Source organism: Brachycentrus maculatus, unplaced genomic scaffold, assembly GCF_059751285.1.
Source record: "Brachycentrus maculatus isolate JH-2025_06_01 unplaced genomic scaffold, ASM5975128v1 h1tg000102l, whole genome shotgun sequence".
NCBI classification, from domain to species: Eukaryota; Metazoa; Arthropoda; class Insecta; order Trichoptera; family Brachycentridae; genus Brachycentrus; species Brachycentrus maculatus.
The window spans coordinates 957,107-979,162 of record NW_028280856.1 but is presented as its reverse complement, the minus strand read 5'-3'; the positions used below and the strand labels follow the sequence as shown (position 1 = coordinate 979,162).

Sequence of the window (22,056 nt, the reverse complement as noted above, 5' to 3'; positions counted from 1 at the left end):
AAACCATATATTTATTTCTAAGAAAATCTTATTTTTCAATACAAAAACCTTACTTACTTAAAGCAAAAAATTAAATTGCTAAATAAATAAGAATAAAATATATTAGATTTAGGTTTATGTAATTTTATTTTGTAATATTTAAGACACCATGTTTATTAAATTGTTATTATACGAAATATGAAATAAAAGATTTTAAACAACAACAAACAAACTTTTTTTATGTGGGACGTAAAGGGTTTAGGTACAATATTAAAAAAAATTGAATGCATAAAATCTTGTCAGCATAGGTATATATATTTTAATGAAAAAAAAGTTGTGCAAAATAGACCTTTCTCCACCCCCCTGGTGCACAAGGCACCGAATGGGATTGAGGCGATGTAAAATTGATAATTTATTATATGAAGGGAGTATGGATAGTCCTGCTCTCTTGTAAATTAAAAGAGTTTAGATTGCAGGATGTTACTGTGTAATGGAAAATTTAATTGGGGTATGTAGAAAAGAAAGAACGTCATAAATCAAAATACTTGATTTTTCAGGAGAACGTTTTTAAAGTTTGAAAATATAATACAATATGTTAAAATAAATATCAAGCCACTTACTGAACTTTTTACTGTGCAACAGGTCTTTTTAGGTAAAACCTGAAGGTTTTTTAATAATAATATTTAGTATATTTCAAAAAATAATTAAACGATCCCTTTTCTTCCAAATGCAAAACAACACTTTCTGCCCTGTAGCGGGTAAATATTAAATAAAAAATATGCCTCTTTTGCTGGGATATAGTACAAAACATGCACAAATAAAAATTGACGATTTTTGATTTATGACGTTCTTGAAAGGAGTGAGCGCAATGTCAAAGGCATTCGAGATTGCAAACCAGTACTCTTACTAAATTGTCAAAGTAACACTGCTATGTTTTAAATCATAAGTGCTGCTTCGCTCATGTATGTTATTTAGTATGTAATTAAAATATTTTTGGTAGGTAGTTTAGGTTTGGTACAAATAATATTATAAAAGATAATTTATATATATTTTTTAATGTAAAAAAAAACGAGGCGATTAGCGAGCGTGCCTTTGCTGCCTCTTCTCCATGGCATGGAACGCTTTTCTACTAACAATTAGAAAAAAGAAATCATTTTTAGAGAAAAAAAAATCTGAAAAGATTGAAAAATAATTTTAGTAATTTTTTTTCCCCTTAATTTAATAGTGTTTTTTTTAAATAGTTAATATTAAAGCACCCATGAAGTAGTTAACTAAAATGGTACCTCTGTATAAACTAAACTATTATAAAAAAGATTTCGTATTTATTTGTTTTTATTGTTTACAAAACGAATGCAAGCTTAGTACAAGGGTTTATGAAAATTAGGTATAAATAATGAAACCTCGCAATCTAACATATTTTTGTGAAATTAAGGCTCTGAAACTCTTAAGGCCTTACAGTACTACTAAGGTGCTACCTGTAATTAATAACTTTAGTTTAGAGAACTGTAACGAGTACCAAAAGCTCTATATTTACTTCTTCAATGCATCACAGAGAGAGACAAAAATAGACTATTCGATAATCTTTGAATTGTAGCTTACGATCTATGTACAAAGTCCGTAGTCTATGATTAATATTTCTGATCATTTGTTTTCTGTCTGTGGTCAATTTTATGGATAGTGAAGTGTCAAACGGAGCTCGAAATTATTTTATTTGTTTATTACGGAATTAGTCGAGTGAGTGGTGTGATATTTTAAAATGTGGTCCTCTGATGGGACGTTTCACGTTAATGTTAAAGAATCTGTTCCAACGGATTTCAGCAAGCTAAAAGATGTAGTTTTCTACGAGTTGTTGCACGAATGCAAACATAGCGCTCCGGGGGCCCGTCTTGGTGCAAAACTGAGGATATCTCTTGAGAGGTAAGCATTTAGTCGTATTAATTATTATTAATGATTGAATTACAAAGATTTATTCGGTTTTCATTTCGTTAGACCATTAGAAATGGACATTTCCGAGTACTTCAAGGCTATTTTAAATTACGTAAATAAACCTTATTTCGTATTTAACAGACAATTATAAGCGATATTTTCTCCTTGAAACTTATAACGAATACATTAAAAAAGTAGTATGTATATTTTGTATTCCAAATATGTTGTTATTCATCCGATATTTAATGTGTTTTTAACAAACCAGAAAACTTTCCAAATGTTCTCCCTGAGTAAACTTGTAAAACTAGTAGTGATACTAGAAATCACGGCATTTATGTGTATTTTACTATTTTCCCGGTCTTTACGATGGAACTTGTTATTTTTCTAATATTATTTGTTGTCGTTTTTAATCAGCTGAATAATTTTGAAAATACATATCAAATAGTAAACTTTCACATATCATGGTTATGAATGTCAAAGATGTGAAGTAATGGTGTTATGGTTGTGATTAATGAGTCCATTCCCCAGTAAAAGTGAAATACACATTTGATTTGCAAATTTCTAACACCAACTAATTGCCTTGTGTGTAATTTATTCTACTTTTTAAATTTGGTAATATGTTATTACATAGGAATATTATAGGTGGCATTTGTTTAAGAAAATGTAAATAATAATAGAACGAATAATGTAAGTAAATAATATTGGTAAATAACATTAAACATTTTAGGTATCGATAACTTAAAAATAGTGTTTTATGCCATTTTTTCAAAATGTGCCACTGCAAAATTCCAAACAAAAAAAAAATACATTATAATAACTTCTCTGCGGATATAAAAAAATAGAAAAAAGAAAACTACTGAAAAAATCCTATTATACATGAGAAATAAAAAAAAAACCAATTGAAAAGACATTTTTTATTTTATTTATTGTTTCCCTAACTTACCCCTCTCCTTATTTATAGAACAATTTATTATTAATTATGTTTTAGTTTACATTTTGATCTGAAGATGGAAGCTTAGCTTCCGAAACTAGCTGTCGTATATTAACTCAAGTGATAAAAAAACAAGTGTTTTCTTTAATAATTTTCATTGAAAAGACAGATTGGTGTGGCATTCTATTCTCTCTGCCTACCCCTGCGGGGAAGTGGCATGATGGTTGATTAGTTAGTAATACTTGAGAATACGGAGTGTACCCGGCGTTTATAACGCGCTTATAATGATTTAAATGATGCGTTCTCGCATTACACGCTATAACATTAAAAATAATTGATTTTGAATAATTGATACACAGCATTTTGGAATATGTTACCTAAATGGAATAAGATGTACAACAGTCATTTATCATGCGGAAGGAGAAAATCTGGATTTTATCCATTTAATTTACAACATTTTCAGTGTGTCCCAATACTTTTCACAAATCTGTATTATCTCCAATTAGGAGTTATTTTTTACATTATTTTTTGACATCTTAACAAAACAAAAGCTTTCCTCATCCCACCATAGATAGCTATTTTTTACTTGCGCATATTGTGTTACGAGTTTGATCAGTATATCTACAAGTTTTGAAAAATTGAGTAGTGTGGTTGTCAATCATGGGTAGAATTGGTGAATGTTACACATGTCGCTCACTCCTTTCAAGAACGTCATAAATCAAAAAATGACAATTTTCAGTTGTGCATGTTTTCGGAATGCCCAGAAAATGTACTATATCCCAGCAAAAGCGGCATATTTTTAACTTAATATTTACCCGCTACAGGGCAGAAAGTGTTGTTTTTACATTTTGAAGAAAAGGTATTGTTTAATTATTTTTTAAATATACTTAATATTTTTCAAATGGAGAAAAAACCTCCAGGTTTTACCTAAACAGATCTGATGCACAGTAAAAAGTTCAATAAGTGGCTTGATATTTATTTTTAATACATTGTATTATATTGTTAAACTTAAAAAACGTTCTCCTGAAAAATCAAGTTTTTTGATTTATGACGTTCTTGAAAGGAGTGAGCGATGTGTAAAGTAATCACTTGACCAAGCCGAAGACGATCGTAAACTCTGTAAATGCCCAGACTTCCATATTCTTCTTCATCCATGTTGAGATATCGAAAAAAATGATCCAATTTACCAAAAATTTAGTACATTATTGATGAACTTGGTTTGATTATTAATTTGATTTATTTTTGTAGTTGCATTAACTCCATATTGTATTCAAATTATGAAATTAATTAACCTTGTATATACTTTACTGCATTAATAAAGGGATAATTTATTTACACATGCATTGTGTTAAATTTTTACTGCACTTCTAAGTGAATAATGTACGTTGTTGACCTGTGATCCCAATAATATATTTTGTTAATTCAAAATCAAGTAGTTTAATTTATTTATTTAGTTATATGTTTCATTATAAAATAAATATTGAAGTTTATAAAGTATGATTATTTAGTAATGCCATTTTCGATTAAAATATTAACTGAATTCTCGTATTTTGGGTTACGATAAATTAAAATGGCATCAATTAGGTGCAGTGCCCTATGCACCATTGGGTATCAATAAGGGTCAGTAGTAGTAGTATCCGCCTCTGTTATTGTCAGCACGCTCGGCTACCGTTCTGGAGGTCCCGGGTTCGATTCCCAGGAGGAGGTTAAATAAATCAATACAAGTGATTTTTTCACTCAAATACTTGTTCAATATAACCCTGGACTGGTACCTGAAGCGGAGGGGTGATCACGTTTCCTTCATGTGTTAACGATCCAGATAACACAGCGTTTGTATGATACAGTGCCTGATGCACCATTTGGGCATGGATAAGGGTTCTAAAAAGAAATATAAAGAATGATTGTTTAGTAATGCCATTTCCGATTAAATTATTAACTGAATTCTCTTATTTTGTGTAAATTGTAGTGCCAAGACTAGGGTCTCTGCCCTGCTTTTCTTTGGGTCTTTACCCTGCTTTTAACACGTTGACTGCCATGGAAATTTTCAGAATTCCATTCCAAACAGCCAATTTCATTTAATTATTCTAATTATAGTAAATAATTATATTTTCTGTTCATTAAGTAATAAAATTTCTGTTGATAGAAGCATTGATTTTTTATTCTCTCCCCAGAAGCCATCTATCCATATTACCACTGATATACTAGGAATTTTATCATAGCTGCCCGAATATGGCAAGTAAACACAGTACAACATATTGCTCACTCTTTTCAAGAACGTCATAAATCAAAAATCGTCAATTTTCAGTAGTACATGTTTTCGGAATACCCAGAAAATGTACTATATCCCAGCAAAACAGGCATATTTTTAACTTCATATTTACCCGCTACACGGCAGAAAGTGTTGTTTTTGCATTTTGAAGAAAAGGTATTGTTTAATTATTTTTTTAAATATACTAAATATTTTTCAAATGGAGAAAATACATTCAGGTTTTACCTAAAAGATCTGTTGCACAGTAAAAAGTTCAATAAGTGGCTTGATATTTATTTTCAATATATTGTATTATATTTTTAAACTTTAAAAACGTTCTCCTGAAAAACCAAGTTTTTTTTATTTATGACGTTCTTGAAAGGAGTGAGCGATATCTTGTAGTCGGCATCCTAGCAAAGAACGCAATCTACGAGTTACCTCGTAGTTGGCAGTCAACGTGTTAATAGCAACAATGCCCTTTTTCAGGTTTCCGTTGGCGGTCAGAAAGGAAGTGTGTTGCCGCGTGAAGGATGGATGCGCACCGCTCTTCATCGCTTGCAAGCGCGGCAATCTCGAGATAGTTGAATACCTCATTGGGGTTTGCGGAGTGGACATCGAACAAAGGGGTCTTTATGAGGTGCCAGATGATAGGTTGGTTCAATTTTTGTAAAACACGCACCACAATATTGGTATTATTAACCAACACGATATTGGTATTATTAAACACACACCACAATATTGGTATTATTAACCAAGACATTATTGGTATTATTAAACACACAACACAATATTGGAATTATTAACCAACACAATATTGGTATTATTAAACACACACCACAATATTGGTATTATTAACCACCACAATATTGGTATTATTAACCGTTCTCTGACTAAAGCGCGTTTATGCGCTCTCCAATTCTATGCTCACCATGCTGGCCATATAAATATGCGCGCAATCGCGCTCATACTTTTGACTGTTTCTTAACACATTGTTTACGGACGGTTTTTTATTTACTAACCCTAATTATACTCAGACAGTCTGCCGTCCGACCCTCAGTACACTTATCACAAATAACCATGATCCTAATTCTGATCTGTACAATTTTTTTTGGCGTCTCTCGCACTCTACCAAAATTAAGCAAATAGAACGCTTGTAAGCACCTCCTGCTCTCTACCAACAGTATGTAAAAGACGTTTTTAAGCGTTTCCCGCATACAATGTGTTAATATGTCGAGCACTAATTTTTCAATTTGAAATATGGAACACAAATGTTCATATTTAACACTACACAGTTTTCATATTTGGTAAGTTATCATAAAATCCTTTAAATAAATATACAAAAAACATAATTTTGTTAGGGTTTATTTTTCTCAAAATGTTACGGCCTACCGGTAACAGCCTTACTAACACCTCCTGGCACTTAAATGGTTAATCATATTATCTCTTTATCAAATTTTCTTGATTATAAATTTGCGCACTCTTTTCTATGTTTATGTATAAAATACTAATGAAGTCGTCAAAATGTAATGCAGATTGGTTTGACTCTTTTTCATATATTTCATTTAATATATATTTCAAGTCTAATACAATATTTGAATAATATTTGAAGCACTTATTGTGATTTTCCATTATTTAAAAGCTTATCAATGTGTTTGGGAATGAGTACTGCACATTTTTATTTGCTCTTCTCTATCTGATGAACTTGCCACAGTCAATAAATATTGAAATACACAAGGCATACTTATTATTCGATTGCCCTTTGTATATTGTTTAAATAAATTGATTTGATATCAAGTCACAAATAACTCGCACTTGACATCGTTCTTCATATCCGTTTCGCAATGGATATTGTAACATCACCATGTTTGGTAAGAATATAACATAAAATATGTTTACAAAATTTTGAGTTTGAAAAAAAAAAAAAAAAAGAAAATAACTCCTGTAATTGGAGATAATCCAGATTTTGTGAACAAGTATTTGGACACATTCAAAATGTTGTAAATAAACTATCTGGTCAAATTATAAGCTTAATAATAAAAATGAAAATGGTATTTTCTGGCGTTTCTCATGTGTGTGAATATAATCCAGGATTCGGACCTCACATACTAATATAAGAGTTTCTGCTTGATAAAAAAGCTTCTTTACATCTCACCAATAGATGTCTCTAGTGAAGTTCTAGTGATTCAAGAACAAAGTTTCTAAATTGGTTCATATATATAGAACTTCCAAGAATTTGAGTAGTGTGGTTGTCAATAATGAGTAGAATTGGTGAATGTTACACGTGTGTAAAGTGATCACTTAAACCAGCCTATGACGGTCGTCAGCCCCGTAAATGCCCAGACTTCCATATTCTTCTTCATCTTTGATGAGATGTCAAAAAATTATCTAAAATATGTTTACGAAAGTTATAAAATTGTGGAATTATATGATACGCTTAAAAGCGTCTTTTGCACACTCTTGGTAGAGAGCGAGAGACGCTTATACATTCTATTTGCTTACTTTTGGTAGAACGCAGACGTTAAAAAAATATTGTACGGATCGGAATTGAGTTTTCAGTTACCTGTGATTAGTATACGACCCTAATTAGTATACTAAGTAGGGTTAGGGTTGATAAAAAAAATAGCCCGATAACAATGTGTTAATATACCAGTAGTAAAAATGTGACTGTTTATTTGTTCATCATCTTAAATCCCCTAAAGTTATTCACCAATTGCTTTGAAATTTTGACACAGCGTTTCATTTGAATGTACCCATGTTTTAACATACTTATGGCAGGTATTTTTACCTGTTACATTTAAAAAACATGCATTTTTGGCCGCAATTGTAGCGCCATTTGTTGAACACACGCAATAATAAACATTGCTCGTGGCAGATAGAATGTTTCTTGACTAAAACATTGTTTAACCTCAGGAATTGTGTAATATGAATAATAATTGTAATAGGAATATGGAAATGAGTGCTTTCTCTTTTTTTCTTTTCCATTTGACCAGACTGCACTGCAGCAATGTCTAGCTAGTCAAAATTTTTTTTTTTTTTAAAATCAACTACAGACAGCGTAATTCGTGTGACTTTCTATGAATTAATAATTCACTTGCATACATTCATTTTTCTACATGATGTGTACATTTTGGTTTGATATTTAGATTGTGGTTTATTTAAATGACTTATTTTTATGTTTTTCATTTATACCACATTCCAGTTTACAGTACTTGTCAAATTCTATGATTAGCTTAAAATCCTCCAAATAAACATTATCTGAAAACCACAATTACAAAAATTCTATTGTTGACATGGATAGTCTCCTCGTTCAGTATTTACTTTAGTAATTTTAATAATGTGACTCCATAGACACTCTTGACTACCTTACTGTAGGTCCTAAATTCGACATCAAAGTGGGTCAAATTTGACTTTTATATAAAAAACTAACTAACAGTAGAGAGAATAGAACGCCACACCACTCTGTCTTTGCAAACATTCTTTGCCTTTTCCAAATTCATGCATCTCCTCATACATACCCGCCGATTATTTCGACTCCTGACCTATCCGCTTTCAAGTATTTGACATACCTGATCGTGCCAAGTTTTTCTTTGTTTTTGTCTACTCCTTTTTCAAGTACATAATTTTATTTTACCAAATGTATATATGAACTTTTATATATTTTGTAATATCACCCTGGACTGGTACCTTAAGCACAGAACTGGTCACCTTGTCTTTGCGTAATTGTTAATCAAGATAGCACTGCATTGATACGATGCAGTGCCCTATGCACCTTTGAGTGCAGATAAAGGTTGAAAGAAGGAAAATAATGTGTATTTTTTTTAATACGTGCAGGTCAGTGCATTACGTTACTCCGCTGTGGTGCGCTGCAGTGTCCGGGAAACTAGAAGTGATAAGGTGTCTCATAAGGAACGGTGCCGATATCAACGCTGGATCGGACAGTGGTTCTACTCCCGTTAGAAGTGCCTGCTTCATGACACACTTAGATATTGGTAAAAACATGATTATAATATTATTTATTGGTTTGGCATTAACCTTTCCCTTACGGTGCTAAAAACTTCCGTGTGCACCGGTGATATCGCTCGCTCCTTTCAAGAACGCATAAATAAAAAACCTTAAATTTTCTGTTGTGCATGTTTTCGGAACGCCCACAAAATGTACTATATCCCAGCAAAAAAGGCATATTTTTAACTTAATATTTACCTGCTACAGGGCAGAAAGTGTTGTTTTTACATTTTGAAAAAAATGTATTGTTTAATTATTTTTTAAAATATCCTAAATATTTTTCAAATGGAGAAAAAACCTTCAGGTTTTACCTAAAAAGATCTGTTGCGCAGTAAAAAGTTCAATAAGTGGCTTGATATTAATTTTTAATACATTGTATTATATTTTTAAACTTTAAAAACGTTCTCCTGAAAAATCAAGTTTTTTGATTTATGACGTTCTTGAAAGGAGTGAGCAATATGTATTTTGTACACCATATGAAAATGTGGTTTAAAAACGGGACAAAAGTGAAAATCCCTCAATGTTGCTTTTATTGACCGTAGTTGAAGTTAAAATGTAACAATTTTGCTATGTTAGCTCTGGTAAGTATCTGAAAACGAGAAAAAAAATACATCGCAAGTAGCCGAAATAGCTAGCGTAGCAACACAACAGCCGCGTAATATGATCTACGCACTACATGCACTACCATAAACACGCTACGACATGAGTATACGCGAAGAACGTCCACGCACGCACTTATTCAAAAACGTTTGTGTATTGGTGATTTTATCGCCGATTTTTTCAAAAATTATTTCATTCCGTAGCTGTAAATGAATAACTTTATATTATAATAATTTTATTCAATACATTATTATATTACGGAGGAATACAGCAATTATGAGCCCATTTTAAAAGTCGAGTTGTAGTAAATACATATCACCGGGAGGGGAAGGTTAAATTTGTGGAATGACATGTTGATTATTCAAAATTATTGTATCAGACCAATTGAATTTAACAGCAAATGCTGCATAAGAATAGATAATATGTGTAGTGATCCTTTTGAGGTCTCTACTGGGGTGAAGCAAGGCTGTGTACTAGCCCCGTTTCTCTTCATCATCATGTTGAACTTCATCCTGTGAATGTCAATCCCACCGGATCGAGGAATCGCAGTGAGTTCTATTCTGAAACTATGCGATTTAGAATATGCGGACAATGCAGTTCTAATAGAAACTTTTATTTTTATTTTTATGTATTAATTTGAAATCAAACACAGATTTTTTGAGTCTACTAAGTTGTATTTTATTAACAAAAATGCAAAAAAAAAATTATATTATGACAATTGTTTCGCCTTGTTAGGGCATTATTGAACAAATTCGTAGAAAAATTTAGTAGACTCAAAAAATCTGTGTTTGATTAAAAATTGATACATAAATTAAAATGGAGTTCTACTAATTAAATGAACCAATAAATATCTAATAGAAACATTGATCCGAGCACTGCAAGAAATAACTGACTCCCTCCAAATAAACTTTGCTCGGTTAGGCCTAAGAGTGAATGCCAAAAAGACCAATGTCATGTGTAACTCAGTCTGTCTGGACCGAGAACAACATCTTACTTACTTACCCAACAGAGTACGCACAAAGGTCAGGAGAAAAATAAAGATAATATGTGACGTATTTCATTGATTTCAGTTAAATTTCTGGTTGAAAGTGGAGCCGATATTCGTAAAGCTAATTACAATGGAGGGACTTGCCTTATTAATTCTGTGCAATCCGCTAAACTGTGCACATTCTTGCTGGAAAGCGGGGCCCATGTCAACGCTACGGACATGCAGAATAAAACAGCGCTACACTATGCTATTCAGGAACACAGGTAAAAAATCTATTTAACACATTATTTATACTGAAAAATCATTATACAACTTGAACTACAGGACTGCAATTTGGCGGGCATGACAGTGCAATCAAAATCGATGCATATCTGACTCTTGCTATACCGGATTTAAGATACCGAAAAGTTTTCTCTTGGCAAGTTTCTTGCAATAAATAAGTAATAAATCGATAAACATACTATTTTCAGGATAATAATTAGCATAATAACATTCTGTATAAGAGAATTCTCAACATTTTGACAGCACCATAGATTATTGAATATGCAATACCATAGACTAATTTTTAGTGAGTTGAGCATAAACAATACTTAAGTACTGTAATAAATTCTCTATGAATTTTCTGAAGAATCGCCATCTGAAAGTTTAAGTTTGCTACATTTTTAAGAACATGGATCCTGTGGGAGGAAAAATTAATGATTTTGAATGGATGACGGCAGAATATACTAATTCATTTCTTCATTGCACAAGTTAGGCGTCAATATTTTCTCATTATATTTTTCTTTCCGCAGAGTTGAAACCACAAAGCTGCTGTTGGATTACGGGGCCGATCCGTTTGCGTTGTCACGGTCCGGGGACGATGCTTTACAAACGGCGTGTCTTAAAGGAGCCTCCCAGATCTTCACACTGCTCTGTCAGCGAATTAGATACAGCGACGAGAGATTAGCCGATGCACACGAACTTATCGGTAAATACGTTATATGACATATTAATATACATGAAGAAGAATATGAAAGTCAAGGCATTAACAGGGCATACGACATGTCATAGGCTGGTCAAGTGATCACTTTACACACATGTAACATTCACCAATTCTACCCATGATTAACAATCACACTACTACAATTTTTGGAACTCCTAGATACATTCATCAATCTCGTGACCCAGTACATGTGTAGTACATGCCATTGCATTGTATGAGTGTTTCCATTGGAAGTTTTCACTTGAATCATTAGTTGTGATGTGGTATTTTACGCCTACATTTAAACCCATAGAAAAATAAATGTATTTATACTTAAATATATATATAAAACCCTTATCCGCACCCCAATGGTGCATAGGGCACTACGTCATATAAACGCAGTGTTATCTTGATTATTTACACATGAAGGAAAGGTGATCAGCCCTCCGCTTCAGGTACCAGTCCAGGGTAATATTAAATAAATATGACTGAAAAAATCACTTATATTTATTTTACCCCCCTTGGGAATCGAACCCGGGACCTCCAGAACGGTAGCCGAGCGTGCTGACCATTACACTACGGAGGCAGACAGAGGCATATACTTACTACGCACAATTTAGAAAAAATGTTTTTATATGTGTCCCAACAACAATGTGTTAAAATGGTATTCTGGAAATTGTAATGCTGTACATACATTACCTTCAGTGTTCATGCGGTTTTTTTCCGAGTGATGGCTCACACCTCGCTAATCGTGCCTGCCTAATGGCTGCAAATCCAATTCTCTAGAGGAAATGTGAATCATTTTTATTAAATTTTTACCTTGATCTAAATAATTTTTTATTCTTGTAGGTTCCACACTCTTGGATGACTTTAACGACATGATGTTTGCCATGTCCCACTGGAGAATAGCCAATAGAATACGCCATCACGGGGAACGTTACATAGGTTGGTAACATTTAAAAAAATATATAAGTTTATGTTTTGTGTCAAAAAAATACACTAAAAGTCCGTTAATTCAAAACTCAGGGGACATAATTATGCATATATGGACACTTTAATTGCAGCTAAGGGATTGTAATCATCGCTTGTCCTCGCATTGATTTTCGCAAACTTATTTTTGTGTTTAAATTTTACTATTGATGTTTTAAAATTCAATTGACTTATCAGGTATTTTGCATTTAAAATTATGTTATCACATGAGTTATTTTTTATGCGTAAATATACCTATATGATATCTCTAGAAATACCACCTGAAATTTCTAGAGTTGCTGTCATTATTTCATTTTGACAGAAAAAATGCCCATCCTATTTCGCATCCGTTATAAATTGCCGCGGAAAAGTAATTTTTTGGTGATCGTGAAATTTGATTAGTCTAGAATGGAATACCTGAATTTGGAATTAGTATTCTTTTAGTGTATTTCTTTTAGTTCATAAAATTCAAGATTTTTAAATGCCACAACATACAAACACCTTAAGTCTTTACATGTGAATAAAAGTATTGTACATAGTAGTATGTGATGTTTTTATTACTTCTAATAATTCATAAGCATCATTTTAATTTCTTTTCTTCAGCAAAACGACCGGAGATGTTCCCGAGGGCTGCGTATCGCCATGCCGTAGAATTCACAACAGAAAATGAACTCGACCACATTTCCACAGATATCGACGCAATGAGGATACAGTCCTTGCTTATTTGTGAGAGAGTATTAGGCATTGCACACAAAGACACAGTATTCAGATTAATGTATAGGTAAGGCCACACACATATAGTTAATCAGTATCCTCTTTTTATTTGCGGCATTCTCAGCATTTAGTAAATACCGAGGGATTTGCTATATTGAATTATTTGTTGTTATTTTCAGAGGAGCGTCGTACGCTGATGCACTAAGGTACCAAAGATGTATTGATCTCTGGATGTGGGCGCTTCAAATCAGAATACAGAGAGATTCCATTCTTTACACTGGTAAGTTTAATTTAAGTACTGTAATTTTACAAGTCTATGGTTCCAAAGTAGTCCATTTATAATTTTTTTCTTGCTGTGTACATTCACACAAAAGATAGAAATTCTCTAGAAATTCCCACTCATAAATTAAATTTAACATTATATTATTTAGTATATAAGTTTAATAAATAGCCATTCTTAGATTAAATAATATTTAGATATGTATTTAATTAAGTTAGTATATTAAAGTATTCCCAATTAAAATTACCATTATATGGTCTAAAGAGTGAGTAAGTTTAGTATTATATATAGGTTCAGTGTTTCGTACATTATATTAGTTATTTTACTATAAATGGTGTATTTATAGGTGATAACAATTGCATTTTTTTAGTAATAATATACTTCTGATGAAAAACTTACAAAAAATACTATCTTCTGCTTAATTTTGCTATCCAGTTATTGTAATGAAGCATTTTTTTTCGCACTAGATTTTATTTTCAGGTATACGACATACTAATCATTGCGCTATCTTTTTTATACCTGAAGTACCTGATAGGCATCTATCTCTTTCCATGTTGTAGTTTGTTCTAGCAGACAAATAATTATCCACCCCAGGTCTTTTGGTTGAGGATTACGGCTAAGACCATAGTCTGAAATTTTGGTTATGAATGTAAAATTCAAATGAAACATTTGCAATTATGTTTTCTAGCTATTTTTTTGTTACTTTAATAATTTGGCATGTTTTGTTTGAATTCGTTTGTAGACACCTGTTATTCCGCCCAGGCTATTGTGAAGATAATGATAGATTTAAAAGTGGGAAGATTAGACGTCTCGGCCGATGACTTCCTGAATACAAGAAATCTCCCCAGATATTTTGATGTTGTCTTCACATTCACTATGCTGACAGAAAATATCAAAGGTATGATTCATTCCTTTACTTTAAAATGTGGACTACTTTTCTTGGACTACTTACGAGAGTCAGAATCGGAAGTTTTGGTCCACTTTGTCCATATTTATTGTAACATTTACACAATGGCAGGTGGTTTTTTCATCTACCCCGACAATAATTAGTACATACATATATAAATAAGGGTCATATACTAATCACGTATAGTAACCGCAAACCCAACTCCGATCTGTACAGTGTTTTTTTGGCATCTCGCGCTGTACCAAAAATAAGCAAATATAATACTTATAAGCGTCTTTCTCTCTCTATCAACAGTATGTAAGACCCTTTTAAGCGTTTCCCGCAAACAATGTGTTGATACATATATATTTGATTTCAGAAACTCGCGCTATTCTGGACGTGCGGCCTTTTTATAAGAAGCAATCCGAGATGTTTGATAGAACCCTAAAATGTATCACCCACCTTATATACCTACTCATAACTACATCTGAAACTCCCGAACAAAAGGAACAGGTAATCTATAGTATACTTTACAGTCAGAGATTTTAATAAGTGTTTCATTTTGTGACGGGAGATTAGGATAGAGAAGAAATTAGGGTAAAGGAGGGGTGCCTTCCTAAATTTAAAGAATATCTTGCGACCAGTGGCGTGCACAGATAATTAATTAGGGCAGGCAGTAGAGGTAGGTAGTAAGGTAAGCTAGGTACTACTTAGTGAGGTAGGGTAGGTACTGGTTGCATTTTTTTTTTGTCACGCGGGTAAGTTAGAATAGGCACTGCTTTTCTGCCTATATGGAATGCACGCCCCTGCTTGCATTAAATTATTTTTTCATTCTAATATTTATGTAATATCACCCTGGATACTTTTCTGAAGTGCAATAAAGAGATTATTAACACTGCATCAATTAGATCCAGTGTCCTATGTTATTAGATACAGATAAAGGCCACAAAAGAGGAATAATTGATATTTTATCATACTTATTCTGTTTTCAGACCCGAGATTTGGTGACTAATTTAGTGAAAATGAATGTTCGAAGTGCGTATACCGGGGATACGTTACTGCATCTCTCTGTGTCACGACTGAATGTCATAAAAAGCACGTATTTCGCAGAGGATATGGACGTTCGGGTAAGATAAATAAAATATTGATTTGATAATACAATGTAACCAAAATATCTCGCAAGGTAGCTCTATGTGTATGGACTGTAGTGGACATCAGTATTATTTTGTTCGTCTTGAGTATATCATGTCTTATTCCTCATAAATGAGGGTTATGACCCTTGCCGAAGCAATGACTCTTCTCCAGTTATCCCTTGACTGCGCTGCACGTAGCGCTCCAACCACCGAGGTGCCTGCTGCTGACCTATCTCCATCGGTCCATTGTGTGGGGATCTTCCTCTCACTCTCTTCCCCTCCGGGCTACCGATCACAACCAGTCGTTCCAGGCCTCATTGCCAAGCGCAACGTGTCCAAAGAACTGAAGAATTTGTCATGTACAGACATTGGCCAGAATCAAGCCATCCAAGTGTAGTCCCTGACGAATGGACTCGGAAATTCGGAGTATGCGCCTCCGACACCACATTTCAAAAGCGTCAATCTTTCTCCTTTCTAAATACACCTATTACGGCAAAATTTTGTCAGGTATGAAAGCAACAAATATTGTTTTCGTAATTCTGGAGAAAAAAGGGTGATTACTTTTTGCCTGTTTCTAGGAAAATAACCCGAGATAGGGGCGGTTAAACTAAAAATCAAACGGAGGTTAGAGGAATCACAGACATGCGTGCAATGTGTTGAGTTATTAATTATACATTTGTTTTACAGCCCATCTTTCCGGATTACGAAGTAGTGAAACTGTTGTTAGATTGCGGATCTAATGTAAACGCCAAAAATGAATCTAAATCTACTCCGTTGCACGTTGCGGCTATTCCCTATAATTTCTCAACAAAGGTTTGTAAACAATTATTATTCACCCTTTGGTTAAACATTGTTTCACTGACCTATCAATACAGTGGAACCTCTCATAACGAGTAATTCACATAACGTGCAAAAAAAAAGTGAAAAAGTTGCTGCCTTAATGAGCGACATTTTGCATAACGAGTTATAGAGAAGGGCAAGTCCCCTTTTCAAGACATTCACTTGGTAGCCGGGACTTCCGTGCCAGCCAAAACGAAAAATGTTTTGCTTAACGAATAAGATTCTGAAATGAATTATGCTCATTATGAGAGGTTCCACTGTAATTTGACATTTGATAGTAATTACTAAACAATCTTTTTCCCATGTTTTCTTTACCCAGATATATCTCAGAAAAAAAAATACTTTGGATATCTGTTGAAATATTCTTTTAATGTTATGATATTGAGGGACATTTTAGATTTAAATAAAAAATAAAATAAAATAAAAACAACAATGTTTGAAAAGAGCCCTGCGTTAAGGTGTTGCTTTAATTAAGCAGACTCTTTCATTTGTATGTGAGGTCCGAATCCTGGATTATATTCCTTTTCTTCTTCAAACCCTTATCCGCACCCCAATGGTGCATAGGGCACTGCATAGTTTAAACCCAGTATTATCTTGATAGTAAATACATGAAGGAAAGGCGATCAGCCCTCCTCTTCAGGTGCCAGTCCAGGGTAATATTGAATAAATATTAGAATCCCCTGGGAATCGAACCCGGGACCTCCAGAACGGTAGCCGAGCATGCTGACCATTACACTATGGAGGCGGACAATATTCTTCTACACATTCCTAAACATCATTGCCTATTTTATTTTAGCTTATAATTTTACCAGTTAATTTATTAGCAACATTTTTTCCAAATTTTATTATTAGCAACTAAAAATTTGTTACTAGCTACAAAAATTTGTGTCTAAATACTTGTTCACAAATTTTTGTTTTTTTTTCCCAGCTTATTCACCTTCTCCTCGAATACGGAGCCCACGTCGACCAGCCCAACAAATTTGGTGATTCCCCCGCCTACCTTATCTCCACTAGCCCGCTGAACGATGTCCACCTGTTGAAACACGTGTCGCTCAAGTGTTTGGCGGCCAACGTGATCGTCGCCAACAACATCCCGTACGACGAAGGCCAGATTCCCAAAACGCTTGTGGGCTATGTCAAGTTCCACGAGCCGTGATCTGTCTGTCCGTTTGTTCGCAAACATATCCATTAAATTATTACAATAGAATACAATATATTCTGTCCGTAGAGTCTCAAGGTTGATGGTAATGTTAAAATAAAATTAATCAGTTAAAATTTTGAAAAAAAAAGTACAGTCGAACTCGGTTATAACGATGATGAAGGTACCGACTGAATTTGCTCGTTATATCCGTGAGTAGGTATTTTTTTTAAAACATACCTATCACATGAAGTATGTTAACTGGAATGGTCACATAACACAAAATCTATGAAATAAGTTATTTATTATAATAAAGTAGGTCCTTACGGACACGACAAAGATTTCAACATGCAGTTTAAACCCATATGCGTGAAACATTTTTTTTTTTATTGTCGGTGACAACACCAATTTAGTACTTAGAGTCATAAACGTAATCCAATCCCGGCGGCAACGGTCTAATTGCCCGGTTGGATTTCATTGCGTCGAAAATGTATTAAAATATTTACAACTTTTAAAAAAAGGCGATCTCTTTTTGCTCGCAATAGCCTAGAAGTTGCTCCTTATAACCGTGAATAAATGTATGGAGAAAACCAGAAACCAAAATTTCAACAAATGTTTCCTCGTTATATCCGAGATCTCGCTATAACCGTGCTCGTAATAACCAAGTTCGACTGTGTATTATTTAATTTTTAATTTAAGTTTTACTTGGTAAATACCACTACAATGGAATCTCTCATAAATTCGTATAACGAAAAAAAAAACTGAATAAGTTGCAGAAAGGGCAAGCCCCTTTTTCACGACATTCACTTGTAAGCCGGGGCTTCCGCTCCAGTCAAAACAAAAAAATGTTCACTTAACGAGTAAGATTCTGGAACGAATTATGCTCGTAATGAGAGGTTCCACTGTATTTCTTAAAATCCATTGTAGACATATTTCGATGCATTTCACATCATTTTCAAACACCAAAATGATGCGGAATGCATTGAAACACGTGTCACAATAGATTTTAAGAAACATGTAGTGTTATTTACCAAGTATGTAAAACTTAAATTAAAAATGGATAGATTTTACCACAATGTGACTGCCGAATCAATTAATATATTATTCCATATTGAAAACAGCCACGTCTGCAGATGAATAGGAGAAAGCAGTTTTTTCTTGTTCTGCGTCAAACAATTCTTTATTTGTTGCATAATAGAAACAGAACAAACATATATGCATATTTAAATTGTGATCTTAGGTGATTTTGATAAGCTTACCCTCTATTTGGTTTATTCATAAATACAAATTTTATCATTGGCTGTTTAAACGCTGATATGATGACGTTTTTTGGGTTATTATGACCATATTTACCAATGTTTCAGAGCACATTTAAGCATCAATTATCTGGGCTAAAATGCCATCTAAACGACGCAACACAATAAACTTAAAAAAAATCGATTTATGTTTTTTTTCTTCTTCATGTTGCTTACGGCCAACATTGCCCATAAGTGATCTTATTATTGGGTAATATTTTAATTTTGTCCATAAAAATTAAAGAAGCAACTACATGTAGCAAATTTTAGAGTACTGTTTTAATGCAATGAATTGTAGAATTTGCACATCCTTATGGGTCAAAAATTGGTCAAATGTAATTTTTTTGTTGATGTAACTCTGTATAGAGTTTTTACTTGCTGAATTATTGTCAGCAAATATCTTCTATCACTTCAAAAACAAACCATTTTTAATCAAGATAAGGTGTTAAAATATCACTTTGCTTGAAAGCGTCATAAAACAATTGTAAAAAATATATTTTTGGATGAGCATACTCCAAAAATTGACCATAAACTAGAATATTTTTACAGAAAAATTAATTCACACAATGGTGTTTTTAACTATCTTTATGAACCAATGTCAAAATTACATGGACTGATGTGGTGTGGTTACTTTTCACAGTATGAACACGAAATAAAAAAATATATTATTTTATTTTTATTTTTAAATATAACAAATTATATAAAAGTATTTAGTTATTTACGTCAATATAATACAATTCTGTATTATACATCACCTTCAGATCTGATTTTGTGCAATTTTTTTAAATTATAAAAAAAACCTATTAAATAAGGAAATTTATTGTTTTATTATTAATTTTAAATGGACTGTAATATTAAAAAAAACAACAAGAGAGTTGTTTTTATAATGCCATTTTGATTTTTAAAAGTAAAAGAAGTTAAAACATCACATGAGACACACTACTCAAACTAATATGAAATTTGTCAAATTAAAGATGATATTACATCACATATAACTATTTTTACGTGTTTAATGATTTTTTCAGACATTTTAAAGAAGATTAAAAATATTTTTTTAATGAAATTTTTGGTAGCCCTGCACTCCCTCAATGTGAACACTAAAAATAATTTAAATACAAATGTATTGTGTTTAATTTAATCAAATGTAGGTTGTCTCAAATCATCACATTCATTAAAAATATCTATTTGCTCAATCGTAAAACTAGACTTATGATGTTTTAAAAGTTTTTTCTAGTATTTACAATCAGTGCACAGTTGGTAGTAATTTTGTAGATTTGTTTCTTTTGCCTATAAAAAAATATAGCGGGAAGAGACTTGATAAATCACTGTGTTGATTCTGATATGCGAAAAAAGTATAACTGAAGTGCAGTTGCCTATTGCGTTTGGGGTCCAGGGTTTAATTTTCAAGTCATTGATGTATGCTAATACATTTTGTGCGGGCTTCATGGCACACTGACTGGTGCAAGCAGCGAAAACCAGCAAAAAGTAAACCATAATCAAATTTTATAAAAGTCGCTATATCTGATTTCTTTAATACCAATCTTTGACACAGATCGTTAAATATTATCTATCCAATCCCTAACGAACTTTTATCTTCTCATTCTTTCATGGCGAAGACTGACCGGAGCATTTCGTCGTAACGTAACATGTTACGATGCGAGCATTCAGGCAGTCAGTACAGCGAACCGAGCGCTCCATCCGTAGTTTCGAATGCTCGCTGATGCTCGCCGCGAGCGATGTTACGACGTTATGTTACGACGAAATGCTCTGGTCAGTCTCCACCTTAAGAATAATAGAGAGCGAGAAAAAGGCAGATATTATGTTTATTCTTCTTCTCCGTCTTACTCCTTATTACTGAGGCTTGTGTCCCTTGTCGAAGCAATGACTCTTCTCCAGTTATCCCTTGACTGCGCTGCACGTAGCGCTCCAACCACCGAGGTGCCTGCTGCTGTCTTAACTCGATTGGTCCATCGTGAGAGCGATAGACCGCTTCCTTTCCCTCTCTTCCCCTCCAGGCTACCATTCAGAACCAGTCGTTCCAGGCTATCCTCATTGGCACACATTGTGTCCAAAGAACTGAAGAACACATTATACAAATAAATACTTGCCCATACCGCATTAGCAGTATAACAAACAAACTGTAAGTAAAATATTCATTCTGAAAAAGTTGCCTTTCTGCTCGCCCATCAAAGTATAATTACGTGTGAAAAGAAGACATTCTTCTTCTTTTTCTTCTTTTAGGACTAAGTCCTGTCATTCTCCAGTCCGCTCCTGGGAGGTGGAAGACCAGCTATCCCTCCATCGTTTAGGTGGTCTTCCTGGGGGTCTGATTCGCTTATGCTGGTGTCCGCTGCTATCCTCACCACTCGATCCGTACTCGCTCTTCCCACATGATTTCTCCAGAAACGTCTTCTTTCTCTTCCCCAACGCACAACATCTTCAACATCGCAGATTTTTCTTATTTCAGAGTTTCTAACTCTGTCGCAAAGTGTTAGGCCTGCAATGGGTCGTAGAGTCTTCATTTCTGATGCCCTAAGAAGGCTTTTTGTTCATTCTCTCATTGACTCTAATTGCTAATCACCTTATTCGGAGAGCTGCTCAAGAATATGTGTGTATGTAAAATACATGATGGCCTATCTTATCTTTTTGTTGATCTTACTTAGCCTTGATATAAAATACTCTATGAGTATCAAGTAAAAATACCTTACCCTCCTTTTAAGTGCTGCCAGTGTAAAAAGTCAAACTACCCATCCCGCAGATAAGCAGCAGTCGGGCTCGCAGGTACAAATACCCTTCCCGCACAAAATGTGCCAATATTTGACTACTTTAGCAGTCACATTTATGCCTTATTTAGGAAATGGCGGCTGTAGCTCTCAGTCAAACAATCTGCTTGGAAAATATTGTTATTTACAACATTTTGAGTGTGTCCAAATACTTGTTCACAAAATCTGGATTATCTCCAATTACAGGAGTTATTTTCATTTTATTTTTTGATATCTCATCAAAGATGAAGAAGAATATGGAAGTCTGGGCATTTACGGGGCTTACGACCGTCATAGGCTGGTTTGAGTGATCACTTTACACACGTGTAACATTCACCAATTCTACCCATTATGGACAACCACACTACTCAAATTCTTGGAAGTTCTATATATATGAACCAATT

At 33.5% G+C, this 22,056-nt stretch overlaps 1 protein-coding gene across 1 annotated transcript; it reads left to right on the top strand.

Moving 5' to 3' along the window:
- The first annotated feature begins 1,626 nt into the window (after positions 1-1,626).
- On the top strand, positions 1,627-19,031 carry m-cup (ankyrin repeat protein mann-cup). The gene is made up of 13 exons (XM_088258706.1): positions 1,627-1,896; positions 5,571-5,735; positions 8,916-9,073; positions 10,757-10,937; positions 11,466-11,641; positions 12,485-12,580; positions 13,208-13,385; positions 13,498-13,598; positions 14,341-14,496; positions 14,864-14,997; positions 15,477-15,611; positions 16,305-16,430; positions 17,386-19,031. Exons 1-13 carry the CDS (start codon positions 1,736-1,738, stop codon positions 17,611-17,613), a joined length of 1,995 nt encoding a protein of 664 aa, XP_088114832.1. The 5' UTR covers positions 1,627-1,735; the 3' UTR covers positions 17,614-19,031.
- The last annotated feature ends 3,025 nt before the right edge of the window (positions 19,032-22,056 follow it).